Here is a 22,211-nt window from a genome sequence, read left to right on the forward strand (position 1 = left end):
GTGAGACCCTATCTCAAACAACGAGAAAAGGAGGGTGAAGTGCTGGACAGACAGCTCAGCAGTTAAGAGCCCTTGCTCTTACAGAGAACTCCTGTTTGGTTCCCAACACCCACATGCGGCTCACAACAGCCTGTACCTGCAGTTCCAAGGAATCTGATCATCTCTTTTGGCCTCCACACACATCAAGCATGCATGTGATCCATACACTTCATGAAGCCAAAATACTCGTACACATAAAGTAAAAATAAGTAAATTATAAAAAGGAAGAAAAGAGAGAAAGAAAAGGAAGAAAATGATATTTCCTTAAATCTTTCTAAAGTTATCTGTCCATTTAGGAGAACAGCACATAACTTTTTCAGGCTGATCTGAAAAGCACATCTGGTTAAGTGGGAAACAAACAGAATTCAGTGAAGAGTTACAGTGAATACTAACCATCAGAAGCAAGGAGAAACAGTTACCAGAAAATGGAAACTATAAGAAAAACTGGGAGGCTGCCCTACAGGACTGTGGAGAGGCCTCCACCTGCAAATTGGAGTTAGATCAGTTAGGTAAAGAAGAGGGCTCAGTGGGAGCAGAACCAGAGCAGCACACACACAGCGACAAACAGTGATGGTGACTCACTGCCAGCACTCTGGGAAAGATGGCAGCAGATCTCAATGTCCAGGGCCGTGCACAAACAACTTACAACTGAAAACCCATCATCATGCCTCTCTGAGAACACCGCCTATATACTGATGCAGAAAGAAGCTGAAACTAAAATGTTAGGGACAGAAGAACAGCATGTATGGTATGTTGACTCTGGTGTTTCTTAAGGATATATGCAGAACCAGACATGTTCTGATATACCAGAAAAAGTAGTATTCTAGGAATTTGTAACACAGACTGTATTTGGGCAAGAGGCCAAGTAACAAAGGCATGAAGTTTTCCAGAATGTATTACTGAATAATTTCATCCATAAACGCACAGTACTTTAAAGAATTCACAATTGAAACTGAGTTCAAGTGCTGGCCTTTAACTTTAACCTAATTTTTAGCTGCCTCTAGTGAAGTATCTGTCCTTGGTAAAAAATTAATTCCTGGGGCTGGAAAGATGGTTCAGTGGTGAAAGGCACTGACTGCTTTCCCAAAGGACCTAGGTTCAAATCCCAGCACCAACATGGCACCTACCAACTGTTTGTAACTCCAAGATCTGACATTCTCACACAGACTTACCAAGAGGCAAAATAACAATGCACATAAATAAAAGTAAATACATTTAAAAAAAAAAAGGAAAAAAGGGTTTTTTTAAAATTAATTCGCAGAGACACAAACATAATGCTCCTCCCTATATCAAACAGTATATCATAGCACTCTATTCCATCTTTGCTACTAGCACATTAAAAAAGATTCCACCTCTAATAATAAAACTATCCCTATTCACTGTTCACCAGTGAGAAAGTCCCACCTACTACAATGGACATCCTGGGCCACATCAGCCGGACATCTCCCTGCCTGTAGGTGCTGCTGTCAGGGCCCCATCAGAAATTACATCTCTTCTGCCCAGATCTGTATGCCTCCTGGCTTATGTTTGCACAAACACTCTGGCCAGCCTCTCACACTCTGAACCTTGCCCAGCTACTCCAACCTGGCTTGGCAAGCATCTCAATGAGCTCAGACTTATTCTGAGGACTCTAGCACTTAAGCATTCCACTGATATGAACTGATCCTTAGCCGTGACCTATGACACACACCATTTTAATTCTACCCCATTTTAACAGCACCTACCTTTTCTTGACTCAATAATGACTTCTCTTTTTCTAAAGTTTGGACACACATTTGAAGTTTCTGATTGTCTTCAGCAAGACTGTTATCCTATAAAAATGTTAAAGTAGTATTTTCAGATAATACAGAATTTCCAGTTTACAAGAAAGCAGTCTAGTTACATATTTGTACAATTATACTCAGAATATTTTTAGTAACAGATAAAGAATCAATGTTGTACAGTTTAGAATCAGTCGCTCATTTTCGACATTCTTATTTATTATATTTAAAAATATAAAAGTATATTTACAAAGAAACTTGTAATTAATACACATGGGCTGGCGAAATGGCTCCGCAAGTACAGGTGCTTGCTGTGCAAATCTGGGAATCTTAGTTTGATATCAGGAACCCATGTAAAGTTGGAAGGAAAGAACGGACTCCACAAAATTATCCTGTGAACTCCCTACTTACATGTACACATGTACACACACACACACACACACACACACACACACACACACACACATTAAAAAAACTGAATTTTTTAAGGAAAATTAAAATGCATCCATTACTTTGATATAGGATCAGGTTCTTGTCTATACTGTCAAGTTACTCTGAAATAATATACCTTTACCCATTACACACCAAACATATCAATTTTTATGCAAAAACTTTGTTATTGATCATTAAGCACAGATTACTGAAAGTTCCTAGGGTAAATTTACATGAATTTGTGAGAAAACAAAAGATAAGCAAAAACAATGATAGTAAAATAATGCCCAAAACTTTCTCCCATAACAAGAAGTTACCTGGTTTAAACTACTTAGTCTCATTATTTCATTTTCAGCATCTGTAAAAACAATAAATGAACCTGACATTACTTAAAATATTTTAATAATTACCTCTCACATTAAACTCAGAGGTGCAGCCCATTAAAACAAAGTATGTTTATAACTAGCAAGCAGGTTGACAGTTTGAAATAAAAAACATTCCTGCCATTTTCCATTTCTATTATGACTATAAAAAGTAAGCTACAAGCTTAAAACCATGTTAAAGTCCAATGCTTTGGAAGAGTGTAAGAATTATCACTGTAAGTTATGGTTCTAATAAAAAATAGTAACAATGTGTTTTAAAATATAATCCATTAGTTTGAATAGTCAGAAACAGTATCAGGTCTAAGATTATTATTAAAATGAAAAACTTGAAAAGCAATAAATAAAAATTTACACTGTAACAGTATAATTATCTCTCAAACATCTGAAGTGACTTAGAAATGAATGTACTACATTTAGATCCATAGAGAAAAAAGGTTCTGAAAAAGAACCCAGAGACAGAATAGCATGAGATCAGCAGAAGCAATTCATTTAATGCTCATTCCAGGACAACTGAGCATTTATGACAAAGCCAGCGTTAGACAAAAAGACAGAAAAGTTCAGTTCTTGCTCTTGATGAGCTTACAATTCAGAACAGAATTGGGACAGAAGCAAGTAAACAATGATTACAATCTGGTGTGATACATCGAACATGGGCAATAGGAGGGCAAAACAGCCAAAATCTAGTCCAAATCAGGTGGTAACAGAGGGGCTCAGGAAGGAGCAGTGCAGTTCCCCTCCCTGGTGGCAGTTAAGACCTCACTGAGTCAGTGGACTATCAGGTGGCCAAGAAAAACTAGGAACACCCTGGCCACACAATGCAGCAAATACCACCAAGAGGGAACTAGAGACTACTACAGCCGGCTGAAGGAACCACAGAGTTCATGATGGCTAAAGTTTACAAAGCTGGGCAATGAGAATAAACTGAGGAAGCAGATAAGGGACCAGATGAACAGCCATGTCCACCTAACAAAGTTCCAATTTCACCACAAGTTCCCAGAAAGCCAGAAAGTAGGGGCTTAACTGGCTTTGCATTTCTAAAAATGTATTCTCACTTCAGAATAGAAGGAAAAAAAGATGGATTGAAGAACAATGGAATGCAGAGAATAAAAAGCCAACACTTTCTAACACTCACTTTGGACTAGATGCTGTTCAAAAGGAAAGCCTGCAAATAGCAACTCACGTAGCCCACAGAGTACTCCAGTCCTACAACCCTCTTTTTTTTTTTAAAAGTTTGATTTGCATGTGTGAGTGCATCTGTGTGCTTGTTCACAGGCCAAAAGAGGGTGTTGTGTTTCCTCCTCTGTGACTCTCCATCTATTTAGTAGTCCTTTGAAGCAGGGTCTCTTCCTACACCTGAAACTCATGTTTTCTAGGCCATGCTGGTACAGCAATCCTCCTGTTCAGGTACACAAAGCTCTCAGCTTGACGTGATCAAAGGCTGGTCCTCATGATTGTGCAGTAAGCACTCTTAGCAACTGAGCCCTCCTCCAGGCCCCAATCCTCTTTCTTGTTCTTAACCATTTTTCTACTTACTCCATTAAGAGATCTGTAACAGTTAACTTGGACAATAAGCAATTATGACTGATTGATGTAAGTCCATGGTTACAGAAACGGGAAAAGAGGGAAGGACTAGGATAGTGGCTCTATTGTTAGACAAACTTAGGTGGCTCACTCAATCTAACACACTTATTTTATAAATGAGGAGAGCTATTTGGGGGTCCAGATCCCCCTGAACTGCCTTCCCTTTGCCTAAGTGGCAGCTCCCAGTGCTGATGCATCCAAGAAACCCTGGTTGTGGGGATGCAATCCTGAAATATCACTCTCTCACACACACACACACACACAACACACACACACACACACACACAAATTAAAAACCAAGGAAATAAAAACCACAAGACTCGGTCAAGGTTGACTTCTAGAATTCTGCTTCCCAAAGACTGGAGAAGGAATATGAGAAAGGGAAAGGAGAAGATGATCTTACTTTGAATTTAATTTTAGGTTGAAAATCCATGTTATATATAGATTTGGTCATTCAGGTCAGGAGCTCATGCTAGAGTGGCATTTGAGGATAGAGACATGGGTGTTCACTAGCACCCAAGAGCTGGAAATTTTCAGAGCAGGGATGAATGAGTTCATACAGAGTTTATACTAAAAGAGGACAAAATGAAAAATAAGATGCATATTTTCAGCTAAAGAGTTTCCTCCCACTATTTTCCTGCTATGTATGAATACTGGTGCTTTGCCTATTTTCTTTAATACTAACTTTTTTGTTCTAGTATTTAAAATTCTAAGCATCAGTTAGAATATGGAAAATAATAGTCTATTTATCTATGGTTCCTGTCACTCAAGCCTTTGCTTCCATATAGAACACTTCAAAGGATAACAATGGATTTTTGCTGATGGAATGCTACATTCCTTAACTGGAGAGAACTGGACTCTGATTAGTTACAGGCAATGTTGAGTTTTGTCTACATTAAAGGAACAGACCAATACCTATGAACAACAATTCCTATATCCATACACATTTCTCAGAAATCTATCTGGCTTCCTACATCACTGACTTCCATGTAAACACCTAAAAGAATAAGGAAGGGAGGTTGAGAGACATCCTGCTAATCCTTAACCCTTATTATAGACAATTCCTATTTGGTGCTGACCACACCTCACAATCTACTCAAATGACAAAGTCATTTCCATAAACACTCCATTTCCATAGAGTATACAGTTATAAGTGCCAAGAAACACCAATGTAAGTTCCAAACATTTTATACCAGTCAAAGCTTGCTGTAATCTCAAGACCTCTGCAGCTGAGGAACTCTGTGGCAGAGTCCTCTCCTCCTCTGTCACAACGTCCCTCTGGCCCCGAGCAAGAGGCTGTGATGTACTGCATTCCAGCTTCAAGCGCTCACACTGCTCAGTCAGCTGTCGCTTTTCCACTTCCAGCTGCTCCTGTTCCCTCTTCCAAACTTCTCGATCATGTTCTGCAGAAGACAATCTTTTATATATCTCTTTTATTTTATCCTCAAGTTCTTCAATTTTTTTGGTAGATTCTACTTTCTCCGTCTGTAGAATCTGAATAGTGTTTTGCATATCATACATTTTAGAGTGATCAGTTACTGTAACTCCTGAGCCACCTAAAACATAAAACAACAACAACAAAAAAAAAAAAAAAAAAAAAAAGAGGAATCAAATGACAAGTTCCAAAAAGTAAATTGCTTACTATGTACAATACAGAGACTTAAGAGATTTAGAACTCACACAACTTAAAAAGTCAAATTAACTATCTTATAATTTTAAATAAATAAACAGTCAAATATTTCGTTTGAATCAACTACTAAAAAGTCTATATATCTGAGTCTAAAACAAAGTGAAGATACTCCTTTTTTTTTTTTTTTTTGCTGTAGCATCATCAGCAAACAATGCAAAGCAATCCATTCTATAGGTGCAGAAGGTTTTTCCATGTCTACAGCCATCACTGCAAACTTAGCAATGAGCAGAATGAGCCATTTTTTTTTTTTTTTTTTCAGTTTTTCAAGACTGAGTTTCTCTATGTAGTTTTGGTGCCTGTCCTGGATCTCTTCTATAGACCAGGCTGGCCTCAAACTCACAGAGATCCGCTTGGTTCTGCCTCCCAAGTGCTGGGATTAAAGGCGTGCGCCACTGCCACCCGGCCAGAATGAGCCACTTCTTATTCCAAAGGCCTTGGTCTAAGTTTATGACAGTAGTCTAATATTCTGATCTACAAATTTTCTAAGGCTTGTTATTTAACAATGTCATCTAGTCTGTGAGTTAGTAAACTCAAACCTTGCTGTAACAGATTTTCCAGTTCTTCAATTCGTTCTTCGTAGTCACTTAGCTCTTCTCGATGCCGACGACTTATCTCTGTCAGTTTCTGTTGATGAGCATTCTGCAATACTGACATTTCATGCTGATGGTCATCAATTTCCTGACTTCGATTCTGTTTAAGCTCCTTAAAAAAACAAGAATAAATTTAACTACATGTATGATTAATAAATAATCCAGTAAAAAGTGATTCATCTCACTATTGTCTAGAAGTTTGTATTATTAAAATTATCTAAACATATTAAAGCTGAAAAGCATTCAACCACAGTCCCCAAATTAGGACAATTCTGACAGATCCATGCCTTCTTAGGATTTTAAAGAGCTGTCTTATTTTTAATAGGGAAACATCAAGAACACAATGAAACAAAAGATACACAAGCTATCTTTTCCCTTATACCCGTGGCCAAGAACACCTTCTTTTCCTAATGGCATATTCCCTCAATACTAGAGTCAACAACCTGGCTTTGTTTTGTTGTTGCTGTTGAGTCAGGTCTTTGTTATGTAGCCCTGCTTGGCCAGGAACTCAATATAGAGCTCAGGCTTGACCTTGGCTTGTGACAATCCTCCTGTCACAGCCTCCCTAGTGCTGGGATTACAGGTGCATAGAGCCACATCCAGCTCTCTGGCTAATCTTGGAGGTCACTGCAAAACTCTGACGATGAACACAGCTAGTCACAGTCTCGTTATGCAGAATGCAGTCCACACTTCCAGTATAGCCTAGTTTTAGAGTGCTGGATGTATCACTTAGTTACATCATCTAATCTGAAAGTTTTAGAGTGCTGGATGTATCACTTAGTTACATCATCTAATCTGAAAGACTAACAACCTTGCTCTAACAGATTTGAGTTCTTCAATCCATACAGGTTTTCCTTCTGCTGCTATTCTCTTGAACAATCATCCTTTTGTCAGTCTTGAACTCCCAAACTGCCAAGAGCAGTGCCTCCACCCAAGCTAATAAAATTTCTCCAGGTCCTGACCTGGAAGAGCACCGAGCTGCATCTTCAAGTCTGCCTAGTGTGTTCTCAGAGGGTCACAGAGCCGTTCCCATTGCCATCTCTCCCGACACAGACTACTGGGACCATCCAGTAAATCTTTTGCTTTACCGAACCAGAAAAGGTTCTTGTATATCACCAAGGATCCTAATAATAAGTAGCTGCCACTTCCTAAGAAAAAAATAATCCTGGAATCCTACGAACCTATGTACCAACACTGATCTTTACACTGACACCTCTGAACAACCCTGTAAGACGGTGTTCTGACTGATGAAAATACAGACTCTAGGAAAGGTTACATAACATGCCCAAGCAGCACAGCTGATAATGGGTGCAGCCAGGATTCACACACATCTGACTCTGGGATCTACCTACACTTGGAATGTAACATTAAGCCAAAACTAAAATTTCTGTACCTGACTATAATTAAAACCAATTCACTGCCATAATGAATATATGTAACCAAGACTTTTTTCATAAAAGAAAGAACTGACAAAACCCAGAAAAATTCTATTAGTAATGTAAAATAGTTATTTACAGTGAATGTTAGCATTTTAGCCAATATTCTTTGAGCTCAAACCTTAAAATGTCATCAACTTGGAAATAGGAGAAAGAGAAAAATACAAAGATCTAGGATTATTGAGAAAACATTTAAAACCAAATGTTCTTGGATAAACTTTACTGTAAAGAATAAAACAGCTGGGCATTGGTAACGTACACCTTTAATCCCAGCACTGAGGAGGCAGAGGCCGGTGGATCTCTGTGAGTTCAAGGCAAGCCTGGGCTACAGAGTGAGTTCCAGGAAAGGAACCAAAGCTACACAAAGAAACCCTGTCTCAAAAAATCCAAAAAAAAAAAAAAAAAAAAAGAAAGAAAGAAAGAAAAAGAAAAAAGAATAAAACAGTTGAAAAAGAACAAAATTCTTGAGTATCATCATCTATGTAATCAATTTATAACTAAGAGTCCTACCAATTTGGCTTATATCTATAATATACAGATATTAGATGCATAGAAGATATTGGCAATCAACAGTTTGATTTACCTTAATAATATTTTGCAGCTTGCAGATTTCGGTTTGATCAGAGCTTTGTGTTCCCTGCACCTTAGTTTAGAAAGAAAGAATTTTTAAAAATTACACTGATATTTTCTGTAAAACAAAAAGTCACAAACTTTATTAAAAGTTTATTATTTTGTAAAACAAGAGCATTTCCCAGACATATTCTGATTAAGAATACCATACACTTTTCCAAGTCTTTAGTCTATTAGTACATAATAAATAAAAGACACCACAGTCAAGAACTTTTTAACTAATTGAGGAGATAACAGTTTTACAAAATAAAGTTTACATGGAAAAAATAAAATGTTTTACCAGCTAACCAAAATATGAATATGAGGATAACTGAATAGCTTTCTAAGATGATAAAAAGTTACCCAATACCAATGCCAGTCAAGGTCTTTTTAAAAAGATTTGAAGCCTGGTGTAGTAGTATACGCCTTTAATCCCAGAACATGGGAGGCAGAAGCAGGTGGATTTTTATGAGTTTGAGGCCAGCCTGATCTACATAATGAGTTTCAGAACAGTGAGAGCTACATAGTGCTTCAAAACAAAACAAAACAAAAACAATAAATAAATAAATATGATTTAATACAGGACTGAGGATGTAGCTCTGTTAGTAGAGTGATTGTCTAGCATTTAGGAGTCCCTGCAATACACAAAATCTGTAATGCCAGCACTTGGGGCCAAGAGGATCAGAAGTTCAAGATCATCCTTGACTACACAGATGTTTGAGGCCAGCCTGGGTGACATGAGATCCTGTCTCAAACAAACTAAAAATAAAATGATTTTACTCATAAGGTCATATTTTACTTAATACAGAATAATCTTTGTTTAACCAAAAAACTTTCAGATTCCTTTCAATGTTGTATACTGACTGGGCTTGAGAGATGGCTTAATTCTTCAGAACATGCATCCAATTCCCAGCATCTGTGTCAGGCAGCCCAGAACTGCCTGTAAACTCAAGCTCCAAGGGATCTGAAGCCTCTGGTCTTCATAGGTATCTGCACTCACATGTACATATCCATGCACGCGCGCACGCGCGCGCGCGCGCGCGCGCACACACACACACACACACACACACTCCCTAACTACTTACCTATCCCCCCCCCCCCCCGACACACACAATTAAACTTTTAAATTTTACATATTGTTCATAATCTTTAAATTTTTTAATTGATATCTAGTAATTCTGCATACTTATGAGGTATACTGTGATGTTTCAATTCATGTACATACTATGTATGCAATGTTCAAAGCAGGGTGACTAGAATCATCATCTCAAATGTTTATTGTGGTGACAGTATCCAAAATCCTCTATTCTTTCTACCTATTTTGAAATATACATTATTACTTTTATCCATAGCCACCTTAATATACAAAGAACACCAGAACTCATTTCTCTCGTGCATAGGTAATTTTGTATTTGATCAACATCTATCCACCTTTCCACTACCCAACCAAACCTCTAGTATCCACTCATTTATCTTCATTAACATTTATTGTATGACATGTTACTGAACCAAAGCTGCTCTAAGATTGAAAGAACATATAATGGTAAGACTCCAAAGCTCCAGTCAAAGACATCTATCTGAGCAAGTGTGATGGTACACATCAACAACCCCAGCTAGACAGAGCAGCTAAGAAAGGAAGATGGCAGGGTCACACCAGCCTGGGCAACAGAAGAGGTCCAGGAGGCACAGGAAGTGGGAGAGGCTCAAGATGTGGCTTAGTGTCAGAGTACTTGCCTAGCATTCAGTAGCCATCACTTCAATACTCAAAACGTGTTTGTGTGTGTGTGAATTAATCACTCTGACAATAGGAATATTGTTTATAGTAATAACTTAGACTCCTTATCTATAAAACAAAAGTAATAAATGCCCCCACATGTTAGGGATAATAATATATATTGGGGTAATACATGAAAACATTTTATAAAGTATAATACAAACAATATTTTTTTTTGTCTTAACTAGAAAATAGCCTTGCTGAAAGGTTCCAGTTATGCCTTTTCTACCTTTATAGTGCAGTTTTTATCTTCCATATACTAAGCATTCAAGATATGTCAAATACATTTAAAAAAAAAAAAGAGCCATCTCTTCCCTATTAACCCTTAACCTAACCATGTTTCTTTTATTTGCTTACTTGACTGTTTTGTTGTTTAGATAAAATCTTGCTATGTAAGGTGGTCTTAAAACTCCAAATTCTCCTGCTTCAGCTCCCAAATGCTGGAAATACAGGTGTGTACCATGCTGTCAAGATGGTTCAACAGGTAAAGCACTCGCCGCCAAGACCACTGACCTAAACTCAATCCCCAGGACTCACTCACACCGAGGAAGGAGAGGACTGACTCTCACAAGCTGTCCTCCGACCTTAACATGCATGTGTGTGTGTGTAACTCCTCTTCACCCCACACATAAATAAATAGAATTAAAAAAAAAAAAAAACTAATTGTGATTCCAGATTATCACAATTGCCTGGCACTTCTTTGAAGCTCCTAAGACCCTAAAACAGACACTAAACCAAAGCCTCCAAACACAAAGGAAATCCAGGCCATTTTCAAGGCTCAAGGTTATTCTTTGTCTATAAAGTTTAAAACTTGGCTTCGAGGAGGTAAGATGGACAAGCAGACAGTCTCAGCTAAGGTTTTGAGTACTGCACACAGTAAGCAAAATTTTAATTGAGATGATTTTTCTTTTTCATAACCTGATTACACCCACATACTTTGGTTTTTTAATATAATGAAATATACTTATATGCTATATCCCCCTATACTGATGAAGTTAAATCCAAATGTCTACTGTCTACTGACAACCTCCATAATGCATATAATCTTGGTATAGCTGGGTGTGGCAGTGAACACCTTTATTCCTAGCCTTAGGGAGGCAGAGGCAAGGGGATCTCTATGAGTTCAAGACTAGCCTGGTTTACAAAGTCAATTCCAGACCAGTCAAGGCTACACAATGAGAGCCTCGTCTCAAAAGGAAGGAGAAAACAATAACAACAACAAAGAACCCTTGGTATACAGACACAAGTTCCTTGGAAGAAAGTTTACAGCACAAAATATCAGCACTAAATTTCTAGTGCATTAGATATAACACTCTTTTTTTTTGCGTTTTGGAGACACGGTTTCTTTGTGTAGCTTTGCGCCCTTCCTGGAACTCACTCTGTAGCCCAGGCTGGCCTCCAACTCACAGAGATCCGCCTGCCTCTGCCTCCCGAGTGCTGGGATTAAAGGCGTGCACCACCAATGCCCAGCTTAACAAATATTTTTAAAGATTATTGTATGTGTAGTTGTTGTGTCTGATCTGTGCATGCAGGATCCACAGAGGTCAGAAGAGGGCATCAGAGCCCCCTGGAATCAGAGTTACAGTTGTAAACTGCCATGTGAGTGCCAGGAATCAAACCTGGGTCTTCTGGAAGAGCAGGCAGTGCTCTTAATGGAAAGCCATCTCTTCAGTCCCAGTATAACAATGTATTTTTAATACTAATGATCAAAAGTTCATTTTCCATGTTATTAGAGTTTCTAAGACCTCAGACAAAATCCTAACACAGTTTCAAAAACAATGTCTTAAAGCTCTGTATTTCTATCACCAAAGACTTCAGGGGTACTAGCTCAATTTAATTTTTATCTTTTGAGTCTGGGTTTATATCTTGATTTTTTAAAAGTGAATTTATTACTTTAATTTAAAAAAATTCTACATATCACACAGAAAAGAAGACTGAGGCTGAAAAGAAAGCTGGATGCTGCATTAGAAAACAAATATATCTTTTCTATTTTTCTAGTCAAGAATTATTTCCGGTACCAAATGCTCTGCCTAAATAATAGCAGCATTTTTACTAACTCATAGTTTTCACAAATTCATCCAATTTTTTTTACAAACCTCAGCAATATGTCTCCAGTGTCCAAGTTCAGATTTGAGTCTTGAAACTTCATTTGATAATCTGTTTATTTCTTGTTGTGATGAGATCACATCACCAAAGTCCATGTCATCTTCATGGAAAGCTGACACATGATGACTGATACCATAACTCAATGAAGGTGATGAAGTGGCTGCTGGTACCCTGCCAGATCCTGGATGTACAGACTGGGCAGTTGACTGAAGTCTGAGCAGTTCATCCTGGAGTGCAATCTGTCTTGCTTTAAGGTGGTTGATTTCTTCCTATGTATTTACAATCCATGTTTTAGAGAACATATATTTAAAAATGCTACTGGCCTTCTTATAGATTCAAATGTTGAAAGGCATGATGACCCAACAATAGCACAATTAAGTGAATTAAGATCTTCCACCATACCCTAACCACAAAACTGTTAGTTGAAAGACAAGCATAATTCCATAAAGTTCAGATAACGTTGGAAATGGTATGAAGATTAGAATTTTACTCACATGTCAACTAACGCACTGAATTTCTAAGAGGAATGTGAGTTTGCTATTACCAAAATATAGGTAATTTCTCAGACATGAGAAATTTCTCAGACAGGTGTAATTTATACATTGAAATGTTTTCTCGGGACTCTCCTGCTAGTGAAGTCTTAGGTAACTTAGGTAAATCAGACCATGGCTAGATTTAGGTAGGACCAAGAGGTTCATGAATCAGTAGTAACTCTGTACAGTCTGTACAACATGACTGAAAGAATGCTTTGATTTATTAATCCAATCTTCCTAGATAAGATAACAGTCAGCCTATGGTTATTAGCCCATAAGTCTTAGAAAGAAATGTGCATTAAAAGAGGCCCAGACTTTAAAACCAGCCAAGAGGAGGCCATGACAACCTGACCCTATTTAGAGAGAGAGAGAGAGAGAATAGTATAAAAATTCTGAATTCTTAAGCAGAGTTCTAACTAAAGGCTGCCAATACCAACTTATAAAGCTATGTGTGGTGGAACATATCTATAACCTCAGTAATCAGGGGGCTGAGGAAGGAGGACTGTTGCAAATTTGAGTACATTCTGGGCTATATATAAGTACTAGAGCAGACAGTGCTACCTAGCAAGACTCTGTCAAAAAGAAAAAAAAAAAGAAAAGAAAAAGAAAAAAACAAAAACAAAACACACATACTCCCCCACCACCCCCAAAAGAGCTGGTGATCTAGCTCAGTTGGTAGAGTGCTTTTCCTATAAGCATCAAGTTCTGATTTGATCCCCAGCAGTAAATAAAACAGGGCATAGTAGCACATACTGCAATCCCAGCACTCGGGAGACTGAGACAGAAGGCAGCTCAGAAGTTAAAGGTTATCCTCAGCTACATAGCAAGTTTGAAGCCAGACTGGGCTACATGAGATCCTGTCTTAAAAAATAATTTTAAGAAGAGGGCTAGGATATAGCTTAGTTGTAAAGTGCTTGAACATGTGCAAGGTACTGGGTTCAACCCTCAGTACTGAAAAAAAGGCATATAAGCTTAATTTGAACTTGTATCTCTCTTTTTTGTATTTGTTTTATTCTTGCAGTAATTAATTTTAATATAAAATTATCAATTATCATTAGCTTAGAAACTTTAGCTCTGTTTATTCTTCTCTTAAATGCAGCATACTTTTTACTCTATTTTAACAAATCACCAGAAAAACTAGAAACCAATTCATCTACATTTTTGTTGTGTTCTGGTTTTCTTTTGTTTTGCAGGGCCTCCCACACCAGACAAGTACTCTGCTCAACTACTGAGCTACAGTCTCAGTCCTTGCTCAAATGTAAAACCCGAAAGATGACTGTGGTAGAAATGAAGTTAGTCAACAAACTAAAGAGTATCCAAAGGATCTGGATAATAAAATAAGAAATGGGTCAACTTAATGGAAGCATTTACTGGACTCTACTTATGAATTAAACACAAAAGAAAATTTACAACAGGAATCAGGGTAACATTGGTTAAATTACATAATATCTACCTATTGTCAATTATTAAGACTTCAAAGAAAAGATAAAATAATGCCAAAACAATCATTTTAACCAAACTAAAAGAAAATAGAAATATTAGCAAAAAAAAAAAAAAAAAAAAACCTGAATTGTGAAACATTTAATACACTTCTATGTGGAAAACTCAAGTACATGCCAATACAAAAAGTATTAACATATGCAGTCAAAATGTATTCTTACAAAGGAAAATAGCATTAGTAATGATCACACTAACTTAAAACCAACTTCAGAAAAGTATCTAGCATCAATTCTAAGCACTGCAAACAATTAAAACTAAATAAATGTTTTTAAAACCTAAGAACATACATTAAATTATATTTCATAAATATCAGAAATTGTAAGCAACAGATCATTAAAATATGTTATAAAAGACTTTTCATTTAGAAGCTAGAATTTATTCTTCCTGAAGATTAGCTTCTAAAATAAACTTAAGAGGGACGCTTCCCCAATTTTATGAACTCTAATATTTTTAATGCTTTCATGAATATAAAAATAGCCATGAAGGAAGGATGAAGTAATGAGGGTCAGCTCTTGCCTCTTTCTGCTGCAGCTGGCTGCGGTAACTGGAGGACTGCTGCTTGATTTGCAGTTCTGAGGCCTCATGCTTTTCCTCTAGGTCAGTGTAAAGCTTTTTAAGTCTTTCATTCTAGAAGCAAAGAGAAAAGTACTTTCAACAAAAAGATTTTAAGTCAAGCATGTTAGCAATCATTACATGCACATATCATAAAAAAATTACACAAAAAAATGATGTAAAATATCAAAGGTCTCGGACTGAATTCTAGCTTTTAATATACACCTTTAAATTAAAATCCTAATGCTAGCTTCATTTTCTCTTCAACAAACTCAGAAGCTGGCAAAGTTCCCAAAATACTTATCAGTTTTAAAGAAACAGGGAAAAGCTGAGGTAAAGCTAGGTAGATGCCTCAGTTGGTAAAGACAGTTGATTGCTATGCCAGCCTCAGCATCATTTAGTCCTGGAGCAAATTTGGTACAGTACCCAAATTTGGTTCCCAGTATAAAGAACAGTAAACATTAGGGCTTTTTTTTTTTTTCTCTCTCTCTCTCTTTCTATCAAACATTGTAAAATTTATGTTTATGACAAGGAATTCAAAGACTTTTATACAGATGTTTTAATCCCCCCTACATACCCAGTAAAACCTTGGTTTACACAAAGGGCCTGCTGGAAATTAAGTGGCTTTCTTTCATTTCCTTTGAGCCCAATCTTGAAAGACTGTGAGGTCACACCCCAGCCATGGAGAAGAGACCCAGTCACCACATAGTTAGAATAAAAACCAAGTTCACTTCCTATCCAGATGTGCTCACACTCCTGAGCACATCCTCTTGAAAAAGACCAAAGTTTTGTCTGTCAAGTCACTTCAATTGAGGCCAGTCTTGGTGGTGCAGGCCTTTAAAGCCAGTACTTGTGAGCTAAAGGCAGGTGGATCTCAGCAAGTTTGGAACCAGTCTGGTCTACATAGTGAGTTCCAGGACAGTAAGGACTACATAGAGAGACACTATCTCAAGAAACAAAGAACAAAAAAAAAAGAAAAAGAAAAAAAGAAAGGCACTATAATCAGAGTGGTCTCTTTCCCTCAAGTCTAACACCAGCACACACATCAGGAAGCTCACAACCACCTGTAACCTCAGTTCAAGGAGAGGCTAAGAGTACTGGCTTCCTCAGGGACTGGCATGACATGCACATACATGCATAAATTAAAAATAATAAATGTTTCTTAAAATAAGTTGGGGCTGGAGAGAGGGCTCTTCCAGAGGATCCAGGTTCTATTCCCAGCATCCATATAGATATTCACAACTATTTGTAACCACAGTCTCAGGGGAGATATGAGGCACTCTTCTGGCCTCCAAGGGCACTGTACACATGTGGTGCACAGACATATGCAGACAAAAGACACATACACATAAAATAAACAATAATAATTATAATAATATTACATGACTGGGTATAATGCATGTCTTTAATCCCAGCACTCAAGAGCAGTGAGAGCCAGATCTCTCTGAGTTGGAGACCAGCCTGATCTACATAGACAGTCCCTTGCTAGCCAGGGCTCAATAAAACACTATCTCAAACAAAACAAAAGTCCTTGTCATGGCATGGTGGTGACTATGGTGATGCATGTTGTAATCCCAGCATGGAGAAGGCAGAAACAGGTAAGCTTGCTGTCCAGACAGCCTAAACTAATCTGTAAGCCTCAGGTCCCAGTGAGAGATACTGTCTCAATGATAAGAAACCTGGAGTTAGAGAGATGGCAGTTAAAAGCACTGTTCTTCCAGAGGATCTGGGTTCAATTTCCAACAACCACGTGATGGCTTACAACTGTCTGTAACACTAATTCCAGGGAATCTTCTTCTGGCCTTCATGGGCACTGTATGCATACAGTACTCAGACATACATGCATATTAAACACCCATAAATAAAGCAAATAAACAAACAAAATACAAGGTGAATGGCTCCTGAAAAATGACAACCAAAGTTGACCGTTGGCCTCCACATGTTCGTAAATATGCACAAAAGAAAAGAAGGAAGAAAAAACAACCAAAAGTCGACATAGGAGGCAGCTGAAATCTATAATCAACAGTTACAAGATAATTATGTTTCTGTTTATGCATGAGTTAGTAAGTGGCCAGATGAATCTAAAGAACATTGCCTATTTTGTGTTTGTTTTGAGACAGGGTTTTACTATTTCATCCTGACTGGCCTGAATCCGAGTCCAAGTGATCTTCTCTTCTGCTTTAATGTTCTGAGTATAGTTGGGATTGCAGGCATATAACACAAATCACACCCAACTCTCCATGCTTTCAAAGCCATGAAATAGGAGGCTGGAAGTGGCCCAGCAGTTAAGATCACTGGTTGTTCTTCCTTCCAGACGACCCAGGTTTGATTTCCAGCACCTACATGGTGGCTCAGAGCCATCTATAACTCCAGTCCAGGGGATGTGATGCCACTTTCTGCTCTTCACAGGCACTGTACCCATGTGGTACACAGACATTTGTAAGCAAAATACTCATACACACACTAAAAATTAGGGTTTGCAATATTTATAAACTATTAAAACTTCTAGTAAAGTCAGGAGTGGAGGTGCACACCTTTAATTCCAGCACTGGAAGGCATAGGCAGGCCTATCTCTGTGAGTTCAAGGCAGCCTAGTCTACAGCCAGTCTGAAAACAGTCAGGGCTACAAAGAGAGACCCTGTCTAAAAAACAAAAAAAGAAAGTTCTTCGTTATCATTTTATTCACACTTCTTAAAAATGATTTACATTATATAAAAAAATATAAGAAAGACTAAAAGAGTCTACTAGACATAAATAATAAATGTAATAACTATTTCCTTGGCAAAAAGAGGAAAAGGCAGCTTAGGTGAATTCATATGGTTTGCAATTATGGACTCCTAACCATGATGTGGAATAGGCTAGCCAGTGACATAGCAAGACCTTGTCTCTAAAAAATAAAAACAAAAACAAAACAACAACAACAAAAAACAGAGCTAGGGAGGTAGATCAGTAGGTACAATGCTTGCTGTACGAGTTGAGGGCCAGAGCTCAGAACACCAGAACACACAGACTCGTCTATAATCCCACTATTCCTACTTTTAGACATGAGGTGGATTCAGGAGAATCCAGAACGCCTGCGGCCCAGGTAGCCTGGCATATGAAACAGCAAACCACAAGAGACCCTGTCTCAGGTGGACAGTAAGGACCAACAACTGAGGTTGTCCTCCAACCTCCACGTGCTGTGGCACACACACCTGACTTGCACACACAAAACACCAAAGGTAAAAAATAAAAAGAGCCCTAAGGAATGCGGTCAACCACTCACAGGCAAACCTAATCTCCCCTGGAAACACATTGCTTCCCTTCTAGACTAAAACTTGCTCCCATCACCTTATTTTCAGACATCAGTGAGTCTTGAACAACAACAGATCACAAGGTGACGTAGGTGCTGGAGCAAGGCTAGAACAAGAGCAGGACATAGGCCTATGTAGGCATGTACTTATGCAGACACAACAAGAACCGCTCTCATTTACAGTACCACCATAATAGAGCCCTTGTCTCCCTCTGGTATTTGAGTACATCAAATGAGGAAGTGGTTTACAGGGGGTGGATGTGTCTCCCCAAATAAATATTTCTAAACTCTAGAACCATACTTGCCATAGATAATATGGCCATAAAAAGCATTAAAGGGACTGAGATCTACAGGACAGAAGACTTTTATTGCCTTTCTTAGACTCAGTACAAAGCAGACATTATTCAAGTAGGTTCATCTTTCTCACTTTCCCCCAAAATACACACTGGCAAATTCCCTTAAGTTACAGCAGCATGCACACTCTGCTGCTAACGTTCCTGGGTGGGTCTGTACCAATGAGGGCCTCCTCAAGGATTTTCTAGCTCGGTCTTACTAAGAACTCATGTGCCACTGCTGCACTTGTGCTCCTTATCAAGTGACTGTGCTAAGGTCTCAAAGTGCCACCACAATGCTATCTTCTAGAGGCTCAGTGCTAATGTCCCTCTCTCACAAGTCCCTCCTCTACTTTCAAATTCCACAATCTCACCTTGATATCCTAGACCAGAGTTCAACAAGACTTGTTAGGAAATATTGTCTTAGCATCTAGATTCAGTGTTCTCTTTTTATAGGCTTAGAATTGAGGGAATCATGCTTACCACAGTCCTCTAAGAACATCTCTCGCTACAACACTAAGTGTTCTTTTGCTGTTCTTATCCCAAGGCTAAATTGTTGAGCTCTGATAGTCCTTTACAATAGCTCCCACTCTGAAATCCTTTTCATTTCTTTAGGGCTTTCCTCTGAACTTTTCCAAGCTTTTCTCATTCCTATTAAGTATAATATAATATCCAGAATTAGTCACAACTACACATTGACTCAGAAGAAACAAAACAGTAAAGTTATCTTATTATTCCCATAGGCTCATATTTGAATGCTTAGTCATCAGGGTGCAGAACTATCTGAAAAGGATTAGGAGGTGTGGCCTTGTTGGAGGAAGTGTGTCATTGGAGGTGGGATCTGAGGTTTCAAAAACCCACATTAGGTGGTGTCTTCCTCTCTGCCTGTGAATCAGGATGTAGTTCTAAACTACTTCTCCAGCACCATGCAGGCCATGCCTGCTGTCATGCTTACCACCATGATGATAATGGACTAAACCTCTGAAACTGGAAGCCAGCTCTCAATTAAATGCTTTCTTTTATAAGAGTTACTTTGGCCATGGTGTCTCTTCATAGCAATAGAACATTGACTACGACAAGCCTGTTAGCCCAACATTCAGGAGGCTGAGGCAAGACCTAGAGACCTCCTGTTCAAGGACAGCTTGGGCTACATAGGAAACCTTAGCTCAAAAAGCAAAGTAAAAGAAAATAACAGATAATAAGCAAAAAACAAAGAAATGTGCCAGGCAATGATGGCACACGCCTTTAATCCCAGCACTCGGGAGACAGAGCCAGGCAGATCTCTGTGAGTTCGAGGCCAGCCTGGTCTACAGAGTGAGATCCAGGACAGGCACCAAAACTACACAGAGAAACCCTGTCTCGAACAAAAACAAAAACAAAAAAACAAACAAATGTACCATTACAATGTGGCACACTGCTGGATAATGTCAATGATAAACTTTTACGACAACTATTTCTACATTTAGCAGTTTTCCTACTTCCAATAAATAGAAGTAGAAATGAGACTATAAAAGAACCAACCATGGCAAACATAGACATTCTTTACTTAGGGGAGACAGACAAGACAAGACAAAACAAAACCCTGAGAACAGAAAAAGCTGAAAGGTGAGATGGTACATTTAAAAATTCTAAAAGTTTCAGTAACTTTCACAGCTTCAAAAGAGAAAACCTGAAGTTTGACAATTGTCTTTAATTGTCCTTACCTCTGATCTTAAGACTGAATGAGTAGCTTCATTTTCCTCTCTCCCGGAATTGAGCAAATCTGCTACAAAACAAACAGTATATACTGAATATTTGATTAACACCATATGGAGTAATAAACAGTTGTTTCATAGGGTGGGACTGGTGTTAAGGGACTGAATCCTGGGCCTAATCCACATCAGTCAAGTGCTCCACCATTGAGCTGTATCTCCAACCCTGAAGAGACCTCTGGAAAGCTTAGTCAGAAGTACCATTCCATCTTTACCAGGACTTCCCTACTGATGTTCTTCACTAGCATACAGGCTACCCTTTCTTCCTCTCTCCTACACCTTAAGAGGTATGGCTTTACCCCTTGGAAACATTCTTTAAATTTTTGTTGTATGAGATCTGAAGTTTTTTTTTTCTTCTGTGTAACAGCCCTGGCTGTACTGGAACTCACTCTGTAGATCAGGCTGGCTTCAAACTCAGAGATCTGCCTGCCTCTGTCTGGGATTAAAGAGGTGTGCCACCACTGCCCAGTTGAAATTTGAAGTTTTTAATAAAATTCTCTTTTTGCAGTGCGGTGGTTGCACATGCCTTTAGCCTCAGTTCTCAGGAGGCAGAGGCAGGCAGATCTATGTGAGGCTAAGGCCACTCTGGTCTACAAAGCAAGTTCCATGACAGCCAGGGCTGTTATACAGAGAAACCCTGTCTGGAAAAACCAAATAAATATATAAGCATAAAACGTACTCAACTGGAGCTTACAGTTTACTTTTACCTTCTAGTCCCAAGACTATAAAAAAAATTAGTGACCGATAATTAAAACATAAAAATATTCTGAGAATACTTAGGAGTAACACAAACATAATTCATTGAAAATAGGGATGAGGGGCCAGAAAGATGTCTCAATGAGTAAAAGTCCTAACCTCTTGAGTCAATTCCTAAAATCTACATGAAAAGCCAGATGAGGTACCTGAAACCTGTAATCCATCATTCCTGTGTCAAGATGAGAGAGAGAGAGAGAGAGAGAGAGAGAGAGAGAGAGAGAGAGAGAGAGAAAAGAGAGAAGAGAAGAGAAGAGAAGAGAAGAGAAGAGAAGAGAAGAGAAGAGAAGAGAAGAGAAGAGAAGAGAATTAATAGCTCATTTATACAGTGCAATGGCAGAAACAAGAGACCTTGATTCAAAACCCTGGTGGATGGAGAGAATTACTCCTAAAAAGTTGTCCTCTGACCTCTATACACACCAGGGCATGCACATGCACATATGTGCTCTCTTCTCCTCTCTCTCCCCTCCCGCTTCTGCCCTCCCTCTGTGTGTGTGTGTGTGTGTGTGTGTGTGTGTGTGTGTCTCACTTATACTCATGCACACATACACAATAAATCTTAAAAAAAAAAAAAAAACAAGGATGAAATCATTCTGACTTGTTTTCACTTAAGGGTAGTCAAAGGCTGAGAGCTATAGCTCAGATGGTACTACTGAGCACATTCAAAGCCCTGACTCAATATCCAGTACCAAAGAATAAATGAATCTGGGGTGCAGGGGAAGTACAATTCCAAAAGTTTAAGAGACTATAGTATAAGGACCTGAGATGGAGGCCAGCCTGCACTATAGAACAAAACCCTGTTTCAAACAAATAAGTGGATAAAAATTAAAAATAAATAAATTAGTAAACATAGGGTCCAACAATGCCAAATGGCACCACTAATCCTGCTGGAAACTGTCCTCTATACAGTTACATCCTTTTTCCTGTGGGTACTACAGTTTTCCCACTACTTAACATTATACATCTAAACATTATAAGAACAGGACAGGGCAGAAGATAGAGCTTTGAAGTAGAGCTGCTTGCTTAGTCAAGGTCCTGGGCTTGACCCCACAATAAAAAGTAAACAAAAGGCCCAGGCTAGAGAGATGGCTCAGAAAT

At 38.5% G+C, this 22,211-nt stretch overlaps 1 protein-coding gene across 4 annotated transcripts in view; it reads right to left on the minus strand.

The window, feature by feature from the left end:
* Window positions 1-22,211, minus strand: part of Trip11 (thyroid hormone receptor interactor 11) — a 78,643-nt gene that overhangs the window by 51,170 nt on the left and 5,262 nt on the right. For 2 of the 4 annotated variants that reach the window (XM_028888300.2, XM_028888298.2), the window contains exons 2-9: window positions 20,313-20,374; window positions 14,950-15,060; window positions 12,391-12,669; window positions 8,495-8,554; window positions 6,422-6,587; window positions 5,389-5,751; window positions 2,549-2,589; window positions 1,764-1,850 (exon numbers count right to left, since the gene is read on the minus strand). In XM_028888300.2, coding sequence (XP_028744133.1) covers window positions 1,764-1,850; window positions 2,549-2,589; window positions 5,389-5,751; window positions 6,422-6,587; window positions 8,495-8,554; window positions 12,391-12,669; window positions 14,950-15,060; window positions 20,313-20,374 — 1,169 coding nt within the window. The remainder of the gene's footprint in view (window positions 1-1,763; window positions 1,851-2,548; window positions 2,590-5,388; window positions 5,752-6,421; window positions 6,588-8,494; window positions 8,555-12,390; window positions 12,670-14,949; window positions 15,061-20,312; window positions 20,375-22,211) is intronic. The other 2 variants (XM_028888299.2, XM_028888301.2) reach the window with 2 other exon arrangements.

The sequence above is a fragment of the Peromyscus leucopus genome, chromosome 14, assembly GCF_004664715.2.
Source record: "Peromyscus leucopus breed LL Stock chromosome 14, UCI_PerLeu_2.1, whole genome shotgun sequence".
Lineage (NCBI taxonomy): Eukaryota > Metazoa > Chordata > Mammalia > Rodentia > Cricetidae > Peromyscus > Peromyscus leucopus.